The 21,556-nt window shown below is 36.8% G+C and overlaps 1 protein-coding gene across 4 annotated transcripts in view; it reads left to right on the top strand.

Moving 5' to 3' along the window:
• RCOR1 (REST corepressor 1) overlaps positions 1 to 21,556 on the top strand; it is a 140,617-nt gene that overhangs the window by 94,255 nt on the left and 24,806 nt on the right. For all 4 annotated transcript variants that reach the window (XM_088149807.1, XM_088149810.1, XM_088149809.1 and 1 more), the window contains exons 5-7: positions 2,437 to 2,598; positions 4,540 to 4,658; positions 17,147 to 17,225. In XM_088149807.1, coding sequence (XP_088005933.1) covers positions 2,437 to 2,598; positions 4,540 to 4,658; positions 17,147 to 17,225 — 360 coding nt within the window. The remainder of the gene's footprint in view (positions 1 to 2,436; positions 2,599 to 4,539; positions 4,659 to 17,146; positions 17,226 to 21,556) is intronic.

The raw sequence follows: 21,556 nt of genomic DNA, 5'->3' as shown, positions 1-21,556 counted from the left end.
ACCCATGACCTTACCTAGAGTGATGTACAGCTGTTGTCAAGCTCCTGCCCCTATCTAATTTTCTTTTAATTAAAAAAAATGAATTGCGTGCAGCAAAGTGCCAGCTTCAAGTTATATTTGCAGTAATGCATCCACATAGACCTCAGAAGAATTTTTATTGGCTTCAGAGACTGCAAAGACCCCACTGTATTGCATTGTTTGGTTTGCCTTCTGTATGGATGTTTTAGAATTGGCCAACTCACCATAGCAACCACTTTGTGAGAGTGCCCACCATATATTCTCAACAGTCCAAATGAACCACTAGCCCAGAAAGGTTGGAAGTTTTGCTTTAGGCAGTACACTAATACTAATCTCTTTCTTTAGCTCTTCTGTTGTTCTTGCCAGCTGTTTTGTTTTCCTCACTCTTGCAGCAGTGACACAAATCTAACCAGGAGATATCATGAACTATTCAGACCTTCTTTCTCATGTAGGAGTTCTGAAGTGGGGGTCAGCAAAGTATGGGGGAGTAAAATAACAGAATAGATGGTAAGGGAGGGTGAGAGATAATGAAAGGGTCAGCAGATCAATAGATGGACAAATGTGATACGTGTTAGTGTTTATTTGTGGAGTGGGGGAACAGAACTGATGAGCATTTTCTCACATATTGACCTTAATCTCTATCAATATGTGGTTCCCAAGCACTTTTCACTAAAACAATGTAGCTTTTGGTCACAAAATGTTTGCTTGCCCCTATATCCCTCCAGATGTTGCTGAAATAAAAGCAACAACTTCAGTCAGTATGGCCAGTGGTAAGGGATACTGGGAGCTGTGGCTGAACAAAAGCTGTCAGCTGCATGTTTTCCCATTCTAATATAATAACATATTATAACTCAGCTAACACAGTTGAAAGAAGTTAGCCTTAGATGAATTTGAATTCCTTTGTTTCTCTACTTCTAAATCTGTCTAAAGAAAATCCTGTTGGGAAGCCCATCCTATTTGAAACAGTTGAAAGTGATCCAAGTAAAGGATCTGTAATTCCATGCTCTGTGAGGCATGCCTTTACTGGAGATTTGAAAAGGGTAGGATCCCTCCCTGCGATTACTTATTTTATGTAAAAGTTCTTGTAATAAGTCATGCTAAGAAAATGCCAAGATGGAAGACTCCCTAGATGTTCCACAATTACAACATAATGATGTGGATACAGCCACAGAATTTTTTAAAAGAACAGTAATTTCTATCCAAATTATGTGTGTTTGAGCTATGTGTCTTTTTTTTTTTTTTTTTTTTGCATAACAAAATGGGTTTGGAGGACAGGGAAACTCCAGTGGCAGAGTTACCAGTTTCACTTTGAATTATCTGAGTCAGAGGTTTAGTCCAGGGTATGTGGAATCTCTGTATGACTGCAGAAAATCAGTATTGCTCAGCTAAATATTTTAACTATTGATCGAGTTATAAGAATTTTACTTGAGGAAGCTTGACTGCCTGCTTAATTTTATTTAAATAAGTGGGCCTTTTTCATATAGATTCATTGAGTTACGGAACTAAATACATTTGCAGAAATGGTGATATATACTAGTGCTATCTTTGGGGCTGCCCTGTACAGAAACTAACAGACTTTTGGAACCAAGTTAAAATTTAGAATGGAGTGGGGTTTCCAGACATCCCTTGTTCACACTTCTCAAAAATAGCCTGATGAAACTGAATAGTATTTCTCTTAATTCACTACAGAAAATACCTCCATGAATATAGAGGAGTATTTTTTGGTTGGTTCCTGGAATTAAAGTTGTGAGAATTTTTGAGGATTCATTTCCTTTGTGCAAAGGTGGTTCTTCATTCTAACAGAATGTCCAGTTTTCTTAAACTAAAATTGTAGGGGGCTATTTCATATACTACATTACACTATTTACTTGCAGATTAACAGCTCAGTGATGAGGTCTACTTATATAAACACCATAGGCTTGTATTGCAAGTCACAATGATGTCAAAAGATGCAGTAATTTGCATCAGTGGCCTCATGATATCACCCACCCACCCCTGATGCCCATGGATATTCACCATACAGTAGTGGAGAAGAAAGATAATGCTTACTCAGCATTCAGTCTTACAGAGCCTTTTGTGTTCTATGCAGCATTTCTAGATTGAAGTGTTCTGTATTATTCATCACTTGAAAAGGAAGCATTGTAATATAACGGTGCTTAAAAACAGTTCTATGTGTACAAGTCCACAAGTGGATATTAACAGTGAATCTCTGTTGTTTCCTTCTGTCCCTATGGCTGTCTGTGTAGTAAAAATGCAGTGTGGCTGTTGTTGCAGAGAACAATTGGAAAGTATCTAAAGCAGATCAGACTACTAAAACCTGTGCTGTGATTGGCTATTTTTAATATAAGCATGCCAGAATTATTACTGTTTTCCTTTGATTATGGCCTTTTTTCCCCCATGCTATCTTCCCTATTGCAGGCCCTTGGGATGCTTTTTTGGCACAAACATAACATTGAGAAATCTCTGGCAGATTTACCTAACTTCACCCCCTTCCCAGATGAATGGACAGTTGAAGACAAAGTCTTGTTTGAACAGGCTTTCAGTTTCCACGGGAAAACTTTTCATCGAATTCAGCAAATGGTAAGCTACCACCGAGATTGCAAATGCAAAGGCCTTGGTTTAAAAACAAGTGAGGGAGGTAAAACATTTTTTAATTATCAGTTTTTATTTTTCAAAGATATATATTTCCATTTATCCTTGTTTATTACTTAGAAAGTTCAGAATGCAAGCACCCAATATTGATGATAGCTAGGAAAAGGAATGGATTGAGTGAATTTGGGAGATGAAAATGTGGTATATTAGAAATTTCTCATTGTACACAATAAATAGTATCTGCATAGAGGCAATATAAAGAACCAGTTCATTGTCAAGTTTTTTTAGTTCTGTAACAGAGGAGGAATAATATTGTATTCACTATCTGTTGGGGTATAGAGGAAGGGAATTAATCTTTCCACTGCTGTAAGAACAACAGTACATCCAATAGTGGTCTGGCAAAAGGTTCCACACTTTCAAAATAGAGTCCCTCCATATTTGTATATCTGAAAACCTTAGCAACAGGCCAGATTTAAGCAAGTTTTGAGGTAAAACCCAAAGAGAAAGTTTGCTTTATCATCTAAGTGACAGAAGCACTGAAAGCATTCTCTTTCCTCTAGATCTGTTTACTTGATTTTCCTTGAAGATATTTTAAAGAGAAAATGTTTTATATTTATAACCACTGGAGTTTAAGGGGCACACTTACAACTGCAAGCTGTTAATTGGAGGAAATAACAACTGTAACCCTTTTCCTCTTTTTTTGGCCAAGACTTCCAGTTCAGTCCCCTGCATTTAAGGACTTTTTCCAGTTCTTCAAACAAACCAACTTATTTGTGTTTGGTTACTGAATGTTTTAAAGAATAGAAGTGTGCTTCTGTTATCCATAAAATTGATAGTCTCATTCAAGAGGAAGCTAGACAATCATCTTTTGGGGATAATTTGATTTGAATATCTGTGTATGGTTAGGTTCCATAGTTTAAATGACCCCTTCCAACCCTATGATTCTGTGATGTGTGACTGCTGCTGATTTGCCTTCAGATAGCATACAGCTAGTACTTTAAGAGGCATGAAATATTCTTATGGCATAAACTATTCTTGTTATAAGGGTTAGGGCTAGCTCTTACGATGTAGCCTTTTTATGGAAAAAAATCTGATGTTTATTGGAAGAAAAGGGATGTCTTACCACACTCAATTTTAACACATTCCAAATAAAAAATGATTTCTTGGTCACTAGGAAGAAAACAATTCTGTACTGGATTATTCTTCCAGTATTTTTCTTTCCCAGCAGAAGTTTCTGGACAAGCAAGCAGTAATTAAATTCAGTCAGTCCTCCAAGTCATGGTCTAGAAGATAAATGAAGTGGAAGCAGAAGTCCTTCTCTTTGACACATGTCTTTACTTGCTTTTTGCTGTTTAACAGTTACCATTCTTTGTCATAATGTCTACATTTGCCATCCACAGTTAGCACTCTGTGTATTGGAGATGGGCTAGGAGCTAGAATTCCCAGGGCTGGAACGTGGAGAATGTTGAATAGGCAACTGCCACCTCTCACTGACCGTGGGAAGTTAAGGCAAGGTTCTGTGGGGAACATGAAAGGGAGGGGTACCAAAATTAATTTGAAGGGGGTATAAAGTGAGGTGGCAGCCTTGCCTATCAGAGGTAATCAACTGTTGTAGCAGAGTTTCAGCTGAATCATGTCTTCAGAAGCTTCATCCTTGTTCTTATATCCTATGGGAATCTGACGCGTTCCTCTTTGTTCAGCATCTACCACATATTTTGTTATAGAATTCAGGCAAAAAAGGGTCTAGAATAAAAAATAGGCAGAGTTGTTGAAAGCAGATTAATCCTCTGAAAGCAATAGGGTGTTCTGTTTGAAATCCAAGATACTAATTGCCAGCTACTGCTCATACTGGATCATGGCTGACAAGCATCACTATTGGACACATTATCACTATGTGTGGTTGTGTCAACAGTTGTTTTGTGTTCCTAGCTTCCTGACAAATCAATAGCAAGCTTGGTGAAGTTTTACTACTCCTGGAAAAAGACTAGAACCAAAACAAGTGTCATGGATCGTCATGCACGGAAGCAAAAAAGAGAAAGGGAGGAAAGGTAAGTAGAGGCAATTGTGAATATGCACTTCAGCTTAACTTTTTATGAAATATTGAAGGCTTTTATGCTCTGTATGCACAGAACTCTTGTTATCAATCGGATCAAAGCCAAGTAGCTGATCTGATCTGATAGTTAGAATGGAACATTGTTTTTAAAGATCCATATACCTGTAATGTTATTTCCCATGAGTTTAATAATGTATACTTTCTTTTGCATTGAAGAATTAAAATATGGCAGCAACTTTTGATGAATCTCTGAGGACCACAAGCAAGGCTTTCAGGAGCCACTTGACGTGATGGAGCCATAACTTGTGTGCCCCTGCAATATTTAAATAAAACAGATTTTAAATTTCAGTACTGTGTGAAGCAAGTTTAAGGGAGAAACATTAATCATGGTTGTAGCATGCAGATCTATTTATTTTCAGCTTGTATACAACTTTGGGTAGCTAAGAGGGGTTAAAAACATTAAAATATAACAAAAATCTGTAAAACATATCATGATGGAGGAAACTCCCATCTTATATATTAAAATGAGCTCATGTATCATCCTTGCCTAGCGCATCTTCAAGACTAATGGCTTAAATATGGTTAAATTTGCTGGGGAGACACTGATGTAGTAGTCTACCAAAGTCTATACCAAATTGATACCTTCTAGATCACATGAGGATAGTAGGTTGGGGAAGTCTGGATTATGTTGCAATAGTTTTGTTGTGCTTCTCCCCGACTACTGTTAAAGCTAGCTCTTTGAAAGTTAACACACCAACTAGGCTATCTTGCTTTTCAGAACATGCAAAAGAAAAGAGTTTGCAAACTGCTGACATTTTGGGAATGAATGCTACCTTATTGCTGTGTTTGTCTCCATCAGATATTTTTTAAAAAATTCTGAGCTGTATTTTGTAGCTTGCTCCATTCTAGTGGGAGATAAGAATAGATATAATTACCATATAAGAATGTGCGTCTGAGGTTCCATGTTTTATATAGTAATTGTGCTTGTGCTATCATTTCGTCAAACATAATAATTACCATGTTGGCTTTAAAACTTCTTAGATACCTGGGAATATGCATTGGTTTTTATGATCATGTATACAGATGCTGGAAAAATAGCCCTCTGTTACCCACGCTCGTGCTTACATTTGTTGTGGTAAGCAGTGTAGTGCTGATATATTGATAGGAATTGCTATGTAAAATGTACAGCTGTGCAACTTTTCTGACTGATAGTTCTGTATGTGTTCTAAAATATTTTCCTTTTCTATGAGTCAGGTTTTTCTCCTGGTTAAACATGACACTAGCTGAGTGGTTTTATTGCATCCTAATTCATGGAAAGAGATCACATAACAGGGCCTTGTGTTGAAGTATTTGATGATCATGAAACATCAAGAAATTCGGAGCAAGTGAGCAAACCCTTTGCTTGAAGATAAATTAATCTTCAGCCTCTGAGACTAGTAAGGAAGAACAGTAGATTTAGTGGGCAAGAGAGGGGAGACGCTTCTTCTACCAACCACTTGATTGGCTGTGCAGGGAGTATGTACTTGAGCAAGGTGCAAGAAGGATTGCTCGTTGCTCCATTCCCCCCATACAAGATCCAACAAAAGCCATTCCCCAAAGATTTGTGTAGAAGTATTTTAATAATAAATAATAAAACAAATTAACAAAGCTTGTCTTATAATTATATTGTCCAGATCATTGATTCAGGATCCCAATAAATATTAAGCATGTCTTTGGAATGATTTTGTGAATTGGCAGCAGGTTTAACTCAACCAGTTTAATAGATTTTGGTAAATGAAATCCTTGTTCTGGGTTTTCTTCTGACTTTTTCCTCCATACTATTTTCTCAGTCGTGTTCTATTCCCATGCAAAAAATGCTCTACATGAAAAGAGGAAAACTCTGAATTGTTGCTCAAAAACCTTTAGAACATATTAAAGGCCTTTGAATGATTCTTAATAACCTGAGATATGACCAGACCTTTTGCTATGCAGTTTTCCTTTTATCTTCCCTTTGTATTAATGCATCAGTGAAACTTGTATCTCCAGTAAGCAAGTTCCCTGTTCATCTAAACTATGATAACCAGCTTTGGAAGAAACCAGGATATTAAAATGTATTTCAAATGATGATTTAAGGACCTAGATAGTTCTGGAAGTTGGTAGCCATGTGGGAAACTATGTTTAATTTGACTTCTGTGCTTCATCTTAGTTTCATTGTGGTAAACCATAAACAGAGGGAAAGGGAACTTTATTTGGAGGACTAAATATTAGTCATGATCAAGAGCAGTCATAGCCTTTTTTTAATAAATCTTAAACTTTGTAATCATAGACAAAAGGCTTGGCTATTTGTATTTTTTAATTCTGGGAAATAATTGTACCAATATCTTTTTCTTGGCAATTGATGGCTTGCATCATACAACCAACATTTTTGAATGGGAATCGGCTTAATAAAACTTGACTGTCTCCTGTGGTTCTGTTTTCTATGCATTCTGCTCATTGTGTGGAATTAAATTAGTCTGATGAAGTTAACTTGATTTACAAGCAAATTTCTATAGGTTTGGTCCTAAAGAAAGCTCCGTGAAGATATGCCAGAATCTGGACTTTGCATTAATACAGTGCTTTCTCAGTGTAGGAATATTGATTCAAAATACTCTGAAAGCTTGTTGCTATGGAGATGGTGATTCCATTTGTACAGTTTGGGAAAAGGGCCAACCTGGCACATGTATGCTTGCATTCATAAACTACATAAACTGAAGGCTTAGGTTGTGCTTGGTTTGGTAATTGAAAGCCACATTGAGCAAATGAAGAACAGCAAGGTGCAAATACTTTAAATCATTGAAATAAGCTTGTGAGGGAGAACTGTTTCTGGTGTAATTTCTAGATAGCTGAAATTCAGCAAACAAGCCAATTTATCTTGTTGTCCTTAAGGTTGTAGCCTGTCACGTATGGTTGCCAATCACTGAAGGAAAAATCTGTGTACGTTCCCTTTAAAATGTTATCCTTTTTAAATTATTTATTTTATTCAAAGGAAGAGAGAAGCCCATAAAGTCTACATCTCATGTACTAAACAAAATTTAGCTTTACAGCTAGATTCAGGTCATGTTATGCAGTTAATTTACCTAAATGTTTACTGAACAATAGGAAAAAGGAAATTAAACATGTAAATTATTATCAGCAAGTTAATGGCCTCTTCATAGAAGGTGATGAACCATGCTGGGCTAGTGCAGGTTGGTACATAGATGTTATTCAATTCTCCAGTCTAGGGCTGAGAGTGAGTGACTGGCCCCAAGTCACCCAGTGCCTAATGGAGGAGTAGAATACAGTAATACCTCGATTCATGAACGCTTCTGTTCACGAACAATTCGGTTCACGAACAGCACCGTTCACAAAATTTTGCTTCCATTCACAAACTCCGTATCGGGTGACGAACACAACCCACGGCCATCTTCCCTGCTCTGGCACGTGGTCGTGGCTTCCTGTAGGTGAGGGAGACTCTTCCTCCAAACAGTAATCGCCTCCCCACCCACCTTCCTGTCCTCCACGCCAGAAGCCGCCTCAAGCAAGGTTAGTGTTCTCTCTCTTCATACTGTACTGTACTGTGCTTCGTTTCATATTTTTGTGGTTTAAAAAAAAATTCATATGGTTCAGAATGGATTAACCTTATTTACATTGAACCTTATGGGAAAATTTGATTCGGTTGGCAACCAAAATTGGTTGGCGACCACATTCGTAGGGGTCAGAATGGATTAACCTTATTTACATTGAACCTTATGGGGAAATTTGATTCGGTTCGCAACCAGAATCGTGGAACAAATTAAGTTCGTGAACCGAGGTACCACTGTATGTGTTTCCCCAGTCCCTGTCCAGCACCTTAACTACTATACCACACTGGCTCTCATTAACTAACATATGCAGTATAAATTTCTAAACAGTCCTACAAACAAAACTCCTAGTCAGAAAATGCTTGTTCAGATTTCTTCAGAACACTGTAAAAATGATAGAGCAGTATAAATTGTTTAATGATCACAGAACATGCAATATACATTTAAAAAAAATATATCCTGTCTTTATTATTTTTATAAATAACTCAAGGCGGCAAACTTATCTAATGCTCCTTCCTCCTATTTTCCCCACAACAACAACCCTGTGTGGTGAGTTGGGCTGAGAGAAAGTCACTGGCCTAAAGACACCCAGCTGGCTTTCATGCCTAAGGCAGGACTAGAACTCATAGTCTCCTGCTTTCTAGCCTGGTGCCTTAGCCACTAGACCGAACTGGCTCTCAGTTTGTAACCTTTAGTTCTCTGTTGAGAACTTTCCATCGTTCTCCTGTTTGATTCCAAACTGCTAGTATATAATTCAGAAGAACATAAAAAACAACAAAATCCAAAGTCTTGCAGAGCAGAATCAGTATGTGAAAGGGTACTAACCACATTATAGGAACCACTGTTCTGTCTTGAGCACAATATCACCAAGAATGAGCTGATGATCCAAAGAAGGCACATAGGTGGTCAATAGAATCAAAGTTATAATTTTTGTTTAATTAATAATTTATTCTATAGAAATGGTCTTCCATTGATGTTCATGTGTTGGGAATTCCATTTTGTTTTTCCATGCCTTTCTTATAGTCTTATTATTTTATAAAGAGCATATTAAATGCTGCAGTGCTAGAAATTTCTGAAGCAGTTGACCCACCTCTTGATATAAGAGAGTGATTTAGCTGGCAAATGATATTTATACTACAGCTTTTAAAAGTCGCAACCTAAGCCTATTAATTGATCTGATATCTAAACTCTACATTCCACCTAAGTTCTCTGACAGAAGTAGCTGTCTTCACATTTAGATTCCTGTTTAACCTTAATTTAGTATGATCATACTGATCAAAGTTGCTGTATTATTGAGACTTCCGAGGAAGCAATGGTGGACTGAAGAGTGGACCTGACAGCTGCGGTGGAAAGAGGAGCTGGTGAATGGATTGGCTCCTCAGAACTCCTCTCCAGATTTCAGAGAAGACTAGGATCAACCACAAGTTTACTCCATACAGAGGTCCCCGCAAAGAGATTGTAAAATAGTGATCTCCGTCGAGTTTTAGAGCTCTGGGACCCAGGGGGAAAATAATCTTGCCTAAGCCACAGTTTGGTGCCTTCAAAAGGACACTGGGTTTGCCCCCTTCCCCTCTTAATCACTTTAGAAAATTGCCTCTTTCTGATTTTTTTGATATTAAGAACCTTCAGAAGCGCAAGTTTCATTACACCAGGAGAGTTTCCTTCTATCCTTGATGAAAGAAGTTTCATGTAAATTTAAGGATTAAAAAGATTTTTTTTTCTTTTTAAGAACTCTTAAAAAACAGCAAAAGAGGGGCTAGAATGTTGATTTTGGAAAGTTAAGGGGTTAGATGGACCTGAAATTTTCTGTGGGTTGTTTAAAATTTTATAAAAATATATATGAAGATTTTGAAATTAATTGTAAGAAATCCTCCCGTGGGAATGTTTTGTTAATTGGAAAATAAACATATGATAAGAAGGGACTTTGAAGGTTGACTAGAGGGAACCAGAGAGAACTAAAGATTACAGTTAAAGGAGAAGAGACCCATTAATACAATGGAGCAATACTATTTGACTATAGAAGAAATCAAGGATATTTGGGAACAATGCATCCAGAAATTATTCTTGTCTGTCACAATAAAAATGGATTTAACAGAGGCTACAGAAGAGGATCAGATTTTACTGGACAAAATAGAGACTGAGGCTGATCAGTATGTGGATCTGAAAATGGATTTAAAAATGCTAGACTACAAGAGTGATACGGAAAAAGATGCCACACTGGATTTACAAATGAAACCGGCTGATGTCTTAATGATTAAAGGGGATGTACAAATAATAAATCAGAAGATTGACTTGGAAAGCTTTCTTATCTTGGATTTATGAAAGAGATGTGTTAAACTAGTGAAGAAGTTTCTGAGAAGAGACAAAGAGAAAATGAAATGAAATAAACTTGTGAGACATTATTTGAAGAGACCAAAGATCAAGCTTTTAAAAACTAAATGGAAGGAATATGAAGTAGATTCATTTGACCAGGGTTAAAATATATAAGTTGTGGTTTCTGGTAGCTATTAATGGAACTTTTTGTTTTTGACCAGGTCTGAATGACAAGTCTTTAAAGATTTGTTTATAGATAACAGATAAGATATGGGAAGAGATTTCTTTTGCTTTATTTTTTTAGAGAAAGTGATAAGTTGGAACACAAAATGGATTTATTTGATTAAGGTTAATATATATATGTTATTATTTCTGGTAGCTGTTAATGGACTTTTGCTGATTAGGACTGAATTACAAGTTTTTACAATTTGTTTATTGAAAATATGTATGTTGTGGTTTCCGGTAGCTATTAGTGGAATTTTTGGGGGAGGGCAACTAGGATTGAATGATGAAGCTTTAAAGATTTGTTTATAGACATCAGATAAGATATGGGCAAGAGATTTCTTTTGCTTTATTTTTCAGAGAAAGTGATAAGTTGGAATACAAAATGGATTTATATGATTACAGTGAAAATATATATATTATAATTTCTGGTAGGTCTTAATAGACTTTGAATGATGAGTTTTTACGATTTGTTTATTGATAAAGATTGAGATATGGGAAGAAGAGATTTTTATTGAAATATGAGAGAAGGTGTTAAGTTGTTGAAGTTGTTTATACTTGCCTGGAGGGAGGGGGGAGCCATTTCTTTATCTTTTTTCTTACCCTTTTTTCTTATTCTCTTTTTTCTTATTCTCTTTTTTCTTGTTCTCTGCACCTTTTACTTTTTTCTTTACTTTTTATATTCTTCTTGGTTTGTATTAGTCTTATCTTTGCATTTGTAAACTTTAATAAAGATTTAAAGTTTACAAAGCTGCTGTATTATTGTGTACCCTACTTCCCTAGTGACCACTATGGTAGGAGTCAAGGGAGCCATACTTTCCTAATATTCTTTTACTCATAAGGAGTGCCAAATATAGATTTCAGGATGGCTCTGAAGACAAAAGTTGCTATTTTATTAACTTGAGAAGGAAGATACAATGTACTATGTAAATTTAAATCTCAAATTCTTTGATAATGGGAATTTCCTGCATGAAAAAATAAGAGGGAGCTGCCAGAAATAAATATTAGTTTCATTTGTTTTTAAAGTATTAATTTTAGCTCAGATACTCAATCCAAGTAGTTAATGTTGAACATCACTTCCAAAACTGAAATTGCATACTCCTTCCTTGGAATTTCAGATTTCCTTCATCTCTGCTGCTGACTAGGAAATGATCCAGTGTTTTCTGCCCATCCATCCATTCTCTTCCCATGTATTGGGCAGTTAATGCTTAGCCCCATGTTTTAAAATAAATTAAAAATGAATTGGTAAATTAGTACAGTGATAAACCAGGTTAGGGAAAAGCTCTGTTAAATTCTCATTTATTTATGAAGGTTAGTATTAGTTAAGCTTAACTTTTAACTACTTCCTTTTTAACCACCGCTGTATGAGTAATTAACTTTTCATATTGGACTGAAAACCTAAATAAGAGTTTTAAAATAGCTGCAATAAAGAAATACAAATGTCGTAGGCTGTGGAAGTGATTATAAAAGAGATTAAGTGCACACAACTGTTTATAACATATAGGCTTCTGCAAAATATTTTTAATTTCATGGGTTGTTGGAAAGGTGTGCCTGTTTCACTGAATCTGAACCCTATACGTACGTATATTACAAGCAGAGCTGTTACATTCTTTATCCTTATGAATGCTCCTTTCATACCAAAAGGCATTTCAGCAGTATATTCCTGGGATAGGAATGCTTGTGGATAGAATATATATAATTTTAGTGTGAAATACAGTTCAGGATAAAGACTTAAATTAACTTTCTGGCCGAGATCTTCCTCAGAGTTTGAGGCATCCCTGAAAAGGTTCAATGTGCCATCTCTGAAAAGTTCACAAGTATAACCAGCTCTTTAATTGAAACTGGCAGTTGATTGAAATAGAGAGCAGCATAGCCATTTTATGTTATGCTGACTTGTTTGAACTATAAAACACGTTAATCTCAATGTAATAATCAGCAGAAACTAGTAAGGCTGTCCATAAGCAATAAATCATTATTTTAAACTTAATTGCTAGTGTCAATATGTTCCAGGGGTCAGATTAGCTAGCTTGGTTGTGTATAACACTTATTATTTGCATTTTAAAGTCAAATTTAGTCTCATAGAAAACTCCGTTATTATAGCCGGTTAGATTATTGGTCTGTTTAGCCCAGTATTGTTTATTCTGACTCCTGAGTCAGGATACTGATAATCAAAAGTCAAGGATATTTTTGGTCCTTTAAAGTCAAGGTGCCAGGAATTGGCCCTGGCATTTTCACTATATTTGGCACATGCTCACTAAGTGATTCTGAACTTGATAAGAAACAAATGATTTTGAAGAGATTATAATTTATTTTAACTAGACTTAAGTCTTGTTTTTTCATTTTATTTCTTCTTTGAATAAAAAAACCTTCAAGGTTAGGTCAGTCTGGGGAAAAGAAATGGGATTTAACATGATACCGAACTATATGTGGATGTTTTGGAATTGTTCATTGTTGGATTTATCAAGCATGGGGTATAACAAAATGAGTATTCTCTTACAATGGGATAGCAGTAGTCTTAAGACTGATTATATTTGCTCTCTCATTTGGTTTTTGAATTGGCTCTCTATTGATAGAGTGGAGAGACAGGCCAGTGTTACTCTGTGTCAAGGTTTAACTCTATTTTTAAAAACACAGCTGTTTCATACATATTTGATCATATGTTTTGGTTTTTTTCCTTTGGGAAAGCAAACAAAGGGGTATGTGAAAAATGGGGGGGGAGTTGAGCTTTGTTAACAAATTACAGATAGTCCTCACTTAATGACCGCTTAATGACGGTTCAAAGTTTTGATGCCCTTGGAAAAAGTGCTTTATGACCTGTGCTTGCACTTACGACTGTCACAAACTGTCACATCACCCCTGCAGTCATGTGATCGTGATTTGTGACCTTTTTTACCACTGTCCTTAAGCAAATCATGTGGTTGTTAAGCAAATTCCAGCAAAAACCATCCACTGGGGAAGCTGGATTTGCTTAATAACCACAGTGACTCACTTAATGACCATGGTGACTCACTTAATGACCATTGTAAAAATGGTCATAAAATCGGGTCCGGTCACATGCTGACTCGCTTAACAACCGCCCCACTTAATGACCAATTTTCTGGTCCCTATTGTAGTCGTTAAGCAAGGACTACCTGTATTTGTAATTTATAGCTGGCTTCATAATCTGAGCAGACAGCTTTTTCTAAGAAATAACACACTGAGGATGTTTTTCTCCAGTTACAAAAATACTTCTGAAGCCAAAATATATGAAACTTTCATCATATTTTCTTGACATAGACTTACTTTTATCAACATTACTGGTGGATTTGTCATTTTTAAAGTTGTCTTACCTTCTCATAAAGTCTTCTCATTTTTAAAAGTTAGAGAAATAAAATAATAATGAAAAGGCTAAACTTGAGAAACACTAAACTTTACTCATGTCATTAATACTGAACTTCATTCCACAGACACTCCAAATATTACTGATCACCTTGTAGGAAACCGTCCTCTAATCACAGCACTTCTCTCAAAACTCCCTGCTGATACTGCTATTACTGCTTGCTCTACCTGGGCATGTTCAGGTAGAGCAGTGTTGTCCAAACTTGGCCACTTTAAGATGAGTGGACTTCTATATAGGTGTTTCTAAACCTTGGCAACTTGAAGATGTGTGGACTTCAACTCCCAAACTTCCCCATGGCTGGCTCATCTTAAAGTGGCCAGGTTTGGACAACACTGAGGTAGAGTAAGAGCAAGTTTTGATTATCCTATAGCTTTGCAAGCACAAGCAACGAAGCTTGCATGCACAGAGCTAGAGCCAACTTGGAACTTGCTTGGGACAGACAGAACAGCAACATGTTTAGGCAATGATCCTGCTTTGCATACATAAGCCCTGGCCTACCAATTAGGTCAACTTTCAGATTTGTTTATGACACCCCCCAAGCAATCATGACTGACAGTTTGAGAATGTCTGGCTTAATGTACCTGAAGGTATACCTGATTTTTTTTTTTAATAAATGATACTGCGCTTCAGTGGTTAGATGGCCTAGACATGGGTATCTGAACTTAGATCTTTTTAACATTCATATTTTAAAGTGTTTTTAAGTTAGGCTAAATGTTATTATTTAATGTAAGCCCATGTATGAGATGCCATACACTAAATAAATAAATAAATGTACCTGAAGGTAGATGGCGATGTAATATTTTGCAGATTTCATCCTTGCAGGAATAACACATTCTCCAAACAGAAAAGTTTCTGGTGAGCAAGTTGACTTGTATGTACAGTATACGTGTCTCCATTAAAATATATGCATGCGATGTAAGAATTCATAGGTACAATCCATAAAACAATGTAACCGTTCATAATAAGTAATAAAGCAGTATAATCAAATGAGGTTAAATGCCAAATTGAATATAAATATTTTAAGCATGCAACTAAATTGTAACACTGTTAATTCAAGCTTTATTTCTAGGAACAGGGTGGTAGTGGTATTCCATTGTCTGGGTGTCTCAACGAAAAGGCTTCCCCCTTTGCTGAATACCAAATGAGTATCCCTAAGATATGTCAGAAAATCCTCCAATGATGATTGCAGTGGTTGGTCAGAAGTACACTGGCATATGCTTAGTAACAGCTGCTAAGATCTCTGTACTTCTCACTGGAAATTATGAACAATCCCTTCCATAGAAGAATGGCAAATTTAAGTTATAGAAGTACGCAGTGATATCAAAATGAATTACATATTTGAAAAACAAAGCTAATATAGAATTTAATTCAGTGCAAAACCATTTTTGACTATACATGTTTGAATTTTGTTAAAATTAATTTAAGCTTTCCTTTGATTATACCTCTAAATCTAATTTAAAAACTAATAATTGTAATTATAGGAAAATGCTTACATCCTAATCCCCAGTTCTGTAGGACCTTATGGGTTAATATCAGAACTTCAGACCTGACCATGTCAAACTCAGCCTTGGCAGTTCTTTCATTAGATGTGTTATATTGCTTGTATAACAATATACAATATATTGTCTATAATATTGTTTATATTATATAGAGCATTGTTTCTCTACCTTGACAACTTGAAGATGTATGGACTTCAACTCCCAGAATTCCCCAGCCAGCCATGGGGAAGTTTGGGAGTTGAAGTCCACACAACTTCAAGTTGCCAAGGTTTAGAAACACCTATATAGAGTGTGCTCACAGTAGACTTGTGGAAAGGATTTTGCACTAGCTGGACAAGCAGGACAACATGGTGGTGATGATGATAATAATCCCATTTTGTTATAAATAGAGGTATACACTGAGATTCTATTTTTCAGCCATTTATGGGCATATTATGACCTAATATGATAATTTTCTAAGTGCAATTCTTAAAGTAGCAATTTACTTTGTGTTTTATTTATTTCATTATTAATCTCCCATATAGGTCCATATAGAGGAGATTAAAAATCTAAAGAAATAAATCATTCCAATCAGGGGCTACTTGTCCTGTCAGATTCAGCATTGTTTCAGCTTCCTGAAACTGAACTATTATTTCTTACTTATTATTAACCAAGTATATTTTTCCTCAGCCAAAAGAAACACGTGCATATAATTGGGTATATTGCTGAGCATAGGTTTCCTGGCAGGTATAATCTGACACTTATAAAAAAGGAGAGAACATATGTGATTTTAAGAGATAGGCCATTCCACAGGAAGACATTTATTCATTTTGTTTGCTTGTTGCTTGTTTTATTAGATTTATAGACTGCCAGAATTGAAAGACTTTTGGTAGTTTGCAATAGTAATAGTTGTGCTGAACTCCTGTGCTCACTTATTTGGGAGCAAGCTCCATTTAATTCAGGGAGATAAAATAGAGAGTATTGGGTTGTTTATGTTTACTTGACACATCCCTTTGAAAAGAAGATGTCAGAGGCTTATGAAGCAGTAAAGCAAGGAAGCATTTTTATAAAAGTAAAAACTAATAGAGGCTAAAAGCAGTTATTTGTTGTTGGAGGCTGAAAACTTCTGTTCTGAATAAATACATGAGCAATAGGCTTTTCAGCAATGTTATATTTTTTCCAAGATATAATGGTAGTTACTCCAAAAAGTTCTATTTATCTTGCTATTTATTGTGAGATTATCAGTGACACTTAACTTGTTATTTGTGCTTCCATTTTATGATTATGTAAGCTTAAATTATGAATCAACATCATTTCCTCAGTTTGAACTTCCCCTCTGGATCCTTATGTTGATCATACTTATTTTATTTTGATGTGTAGAAATCTGTAAGAAGAGAAATTATGCAATTAACAAAAATAATATGTAGATTTTTTTTTTAAATGTTGTATCTATCTGGGATTTCTAGGAGTCTTGACAGAGAAATAATTTGGTATTATCTTATTTATTTTCCAGTGAGGATGAAATGGAAGAAGCAAATGGAAATAACCCTATTGACATTGAGGTTGAACAAAACAAGGAGAGCAAAAAAGAGGTATTTTCCCTGATAATGCTTTATTGCATTAAGTACTGTGAACCTGTTCTCTAAACCAATGTTCCTCAACCTCAACAACTTGCTGGCTGGGGAATTCTGGGAGTTGGAGTCTACACAGCTTAGTTGCTGAGGTTGAGAAACACTGCTCTAAACAATTTATTTAAACTTTACTAAATTGCTGTTTTCATAAAACAAGTTCTGTGATCCAAGGATCTCATTCTAATTACTTTAGTGTATCTGGGGGGCATTTGAAAAATACATATTCTATTCCATGGATGAATTCTTTATGCAACCCAGCTTCTTCTAGCACAGTTTGCTGTACAAATTCATAATTATTCCAGAACAGTCTCAATTTAAGAGTACCTGTTGATTTGCTTCTCAGTGTTTCGGTTGAATGGGGAGGACCTACTCTCTTGCTTGCTTTTTGTTAGTTTTGCTACCATTTCTTCCCATGCTTACTTAATCAGCCATAAAACTACCATAAGACATGGTGATGGATGCAAAGAGAATAAGCAAGTTAAATGTTATCCTGATAAGATGGAAGCACTGCGCTATTTCAGGACTGATTGTTGATCTTGTTTTGGGTTCCCCTTTAACAATCAGATGCCCATTGTGAGATTTTTTAAATAAGATTTTGCCCCCAGATGCCCAGATAATAACAACGACCAGCAGTCTTCTTGACTTACCAATCCCTTTTCAGCTTGGGTAATTCAACTGGCTCAAATGGAAGAATCCATATTACGGGAAATATTCTGAACATTCATTTCAGGTTTGTTAAAACATTGAAAGCTGAATTGTAGCAGATCAGAGTTAATGCTCTTCCAGCTTGGTTTTGTGTATTCTTATCAACAGTATTTCAGTATCATCACTTGTCATTATTCCTTTATTTTGTGACGCAAAGGGATGAGCCAGGGACTTGCTACATGCAAAATAATGTGTTCTGTCATTGAGACTAGGGCCTGGCTCAGGGATGTTGGTTGCTTCTTTGCTTTTGGGCACAATTCATTTTGATTTTTAAGACCCAAAATGGCCATAGATCAGAGTATCTACCTCCTGAAATTTGTCTGGATACTTCATTCAGCAATCAAAGTCTTACTGATTTTGCAGTAAGTTTTTTAGCTCACAGTAAAAAATTAAATAAAAACTTTAAAAAGCAAATTTTTAGCACGTAGTCAAAAATTGCCTTTAGGGAAAGCCTAACTTAGTGCTAATTTAGAAAGGGTTTACGTTGTTGTTGTTAGTGTCACTTCAGGGGTTAAATATTGTAAGTTTGGCTGCATTTTTATTATACAATTTTAACTTACATTATTTTGCAAGCATCCTTGAATATTAATGGTAAGGCTGGAAATATTTAATGTTATTTATTTAATTCAATTTAGGCTGCACCCAACTCACGGTAGCTCACAACATAATAAACAAAACAAAACAAAAAAATCACAATACAGACAAAACAAGATGGGATCTGGTTGCTCTATACAAAAGGATAGACATCCAACAAGAGGCTCCATGCATCAAGGCCTAGGAGAGCAACCAGGTCTTCAAGGTCTAATGAAATGCCAACAGGGTGGAAGCCACATGGATTTCGGGGGGGGGGATTTTATTCCAGAGGGCAGGTGCCATGATAGAAAACACACACTTCCTAGGTCCCAATAGATGGCAGCGTTTAATCAACAGAACCCAGAGTACTCCAACTCTGCCAGCAGAAATCATGGGAGATAGGTAAGCCATCAAATAACCTGGCCTTATGCCATGTAGGGCTTTATAGGTGATGACCAGCACCTTGAATTACACCCAGAAGCATACTGGCAACCAATGCAACTCGTGAAGCACAGGTGTCAAATGGGCATGCCAAGGCATGCTTATCACCTTCCACATCATTACATTCTGGACCAGCTGAAGCTTCTGAGTGATTTTCAAGGACAGCCCCGCGTACAGCATATTTCAATAGTTTAGCTGTGAGGTGACTAGGGCATGAATGATTGTCTGAAGGGACTCCCAGTCCAGAAAGGGGCCCAGCTGACATAATGGAGCTGTACAAAGGACTCCTTGGCCACAGCTGCCACCTGCTTTCAAGCAGGAGCTCTGAGACCCAAAGGACCCCCCCAGATTGTGCATCACTCTTGAATGGGAAATGCCATCCTGTCCAAGAATATAGATGGAAATTCCCCAGCTTCGAGGGACCCTAATATTCACAACCACTCAGACTTGGTAGGATTGATTTGGAGTTGATTCCTCTCCATCCAGGCCTGCACAAGCACTGGGATAGGACATCAACTGGCCAGTCTGGGGTCGAGAAATATAATTCAGTATAATCAACATATTGATGATCTTGAGCACCAAACTCTCACCCTGCAGCTTGATTTAAATGTTAAAGAAGAGGGGAGAGAACACTGAACCCTGTGGTACCCCACATAAGAAAGGCCTACAGGATGACCTCTGCCCCCTGCCATCATCTGGAACCACCCACAAAGAAAGAGAGCCACTATAAAATGGTGGCCCCAGTTCCCAGCTTCTGTAGCTGGTCCAGAAGGATACTGTGTTAGATGGTATGAAAGATGGCTGATGCATCACTTCTATCCTAATTTCACCACAGGCCATCAACAAGCGCAACTAAAGCTGTCTCAGTACTGAATCCTAGCCTGAAACCTGACTAATACAGATCTAGGTAATCCGCTTCTTCCAGGGTCCTCTATATGCAGGCTGACCACCCAGCAGCAAATTGAAGTCCCCAAGTACTAATAATGAGGATTTTATGACCAGCCCTATGACAAAATACAGCAGCTCAGGCAGGGATGATGCTGGGCAGGATGGGGCAGTACATCAACAACAAATGCAACAGTTTTCTAGAGCCAAACTTCAACCAGAATGCCTCATACCTGGTTACATGTGGAAGAGAGCCTCTGAGATTCATGGATGATAACCCTGGGATTCAGTTGATGCCAAGCCTAAAACTCAGATTAACACAGCTCCGAGAGGGGTACACCCCCTTCTGAGCTCGGTCATGTCTCAGTGATGCATAGCAGGTTGGAATCCTCATCCATGATAAAGTCATGAATGAGGGCAATCTTATTACAAGCTGACCTGGCATTTAAAAGCAGCTGAAACCCAGGGCCACCAAAGACCTGACAGCTAGGTATAGAGGATGGAAACCAAGGACCAGACAATGGCATCACTTTCAGTTAGCACATCAAATGTCCCTGGATTGGAAGAAAATTAGCATGATTTAAAATTGAAGAAAGAAACATCAATAAACTACGGTATGCCAATGACACTACTCTGATAGCTGAAAATGCAAATGATCTGTAAGATCTCGCAATGAAAATCAAGGAGCACAGTGAAAAAAATAGGACTAAGATTAAATATGAAGAAGACGAAAATAATAACTACAGGAAAAACAACCAGCCTTAGAATTGATAGTGAAGAAGTGGTGGACAGCTTCTTCCTTTTAGGATTGATGATCAACAGTAAAATAACAACTCAAGAAATGCAGACTAGCACATGGTAAAGTAGGAATAAAGGCCTTGGGAAAAATATTCAGATGCCATGATGCGTCTATACCTACAAAGATCAGAACACGCAGGCAATGAGTTTCACAGTGACCTTCTATGAAAGCAAAAGTTGGACTGTAAAGAACCAGGACAGAAAGAATATTCATGTTGTTGAACTTTGGTGTTGGCAATGGGTACGCTGTTGGAAGATCTGAAAGACTAAGTTGGGGATAGATAGTCATGGAGAAAATCTGGTCACTAAGGGTTGACACTGACTTGATGGCACATAATAAATCACATCATTGATCAAGATTTGCATATTAGCTTACACTAAAGTTATCAAATAATCAGCACAGAGAAAAATGTGAAGTGGACTTTTTGAGATGCTATTTATCTAATAATACCTGATAATGAGGGTAAATCATTTGTGTGATAAATTCTAAGAGATTTGCTGCAGATTTCCACATTTAAAAGAAACCTGAGCCTTGCTATACATGTTAATTATGGCTGCACATCTATATTCAGCCCAACCATCTTCTCATAGGATTCTTGCTGACAAATTAATGGGCCCTTTGAATGTATCGGGTCTTTCCATGAGTTGCAATTCTACCACTTGAAATCTAGCAAGAAAAATGGTGGTTTGCCAGTCACTTATCAGCTCCACTAGTTTTGCTTCCCCATCTTTGCAGCCCCATTTAAACCTGTTTAGTCTCATAAATCATAAAGGTTTCAAAGATGTATTGTAAATATGCTTTCTTGTTGAAAAATGTTCAAAATTATGCGTTATAAGAGTTTAGACATTTCTAGATCACTGATCAGGTTGTTGGACCTGCTTCATTAGAT

This window comes from Python bivittatus, unplaced genomic scaffold (genome assembly GCF_059951505.1).
Source record: "Python bivittatus isolate LINGU-HERP-01145 unplaced genomic scaffold, Pbiv_v1 ctg000580_np1212, whole genome shotgun sequence".
Taxonomy (NCBI): Eukaryota; Metazoa; Chordata; class Lepidosauria; order Squamata; family Pythonidae; genus Python; species Python bivittatus.
This window is presented reverse-complemented; position numbering and strand designations above follow the sequence as displayed.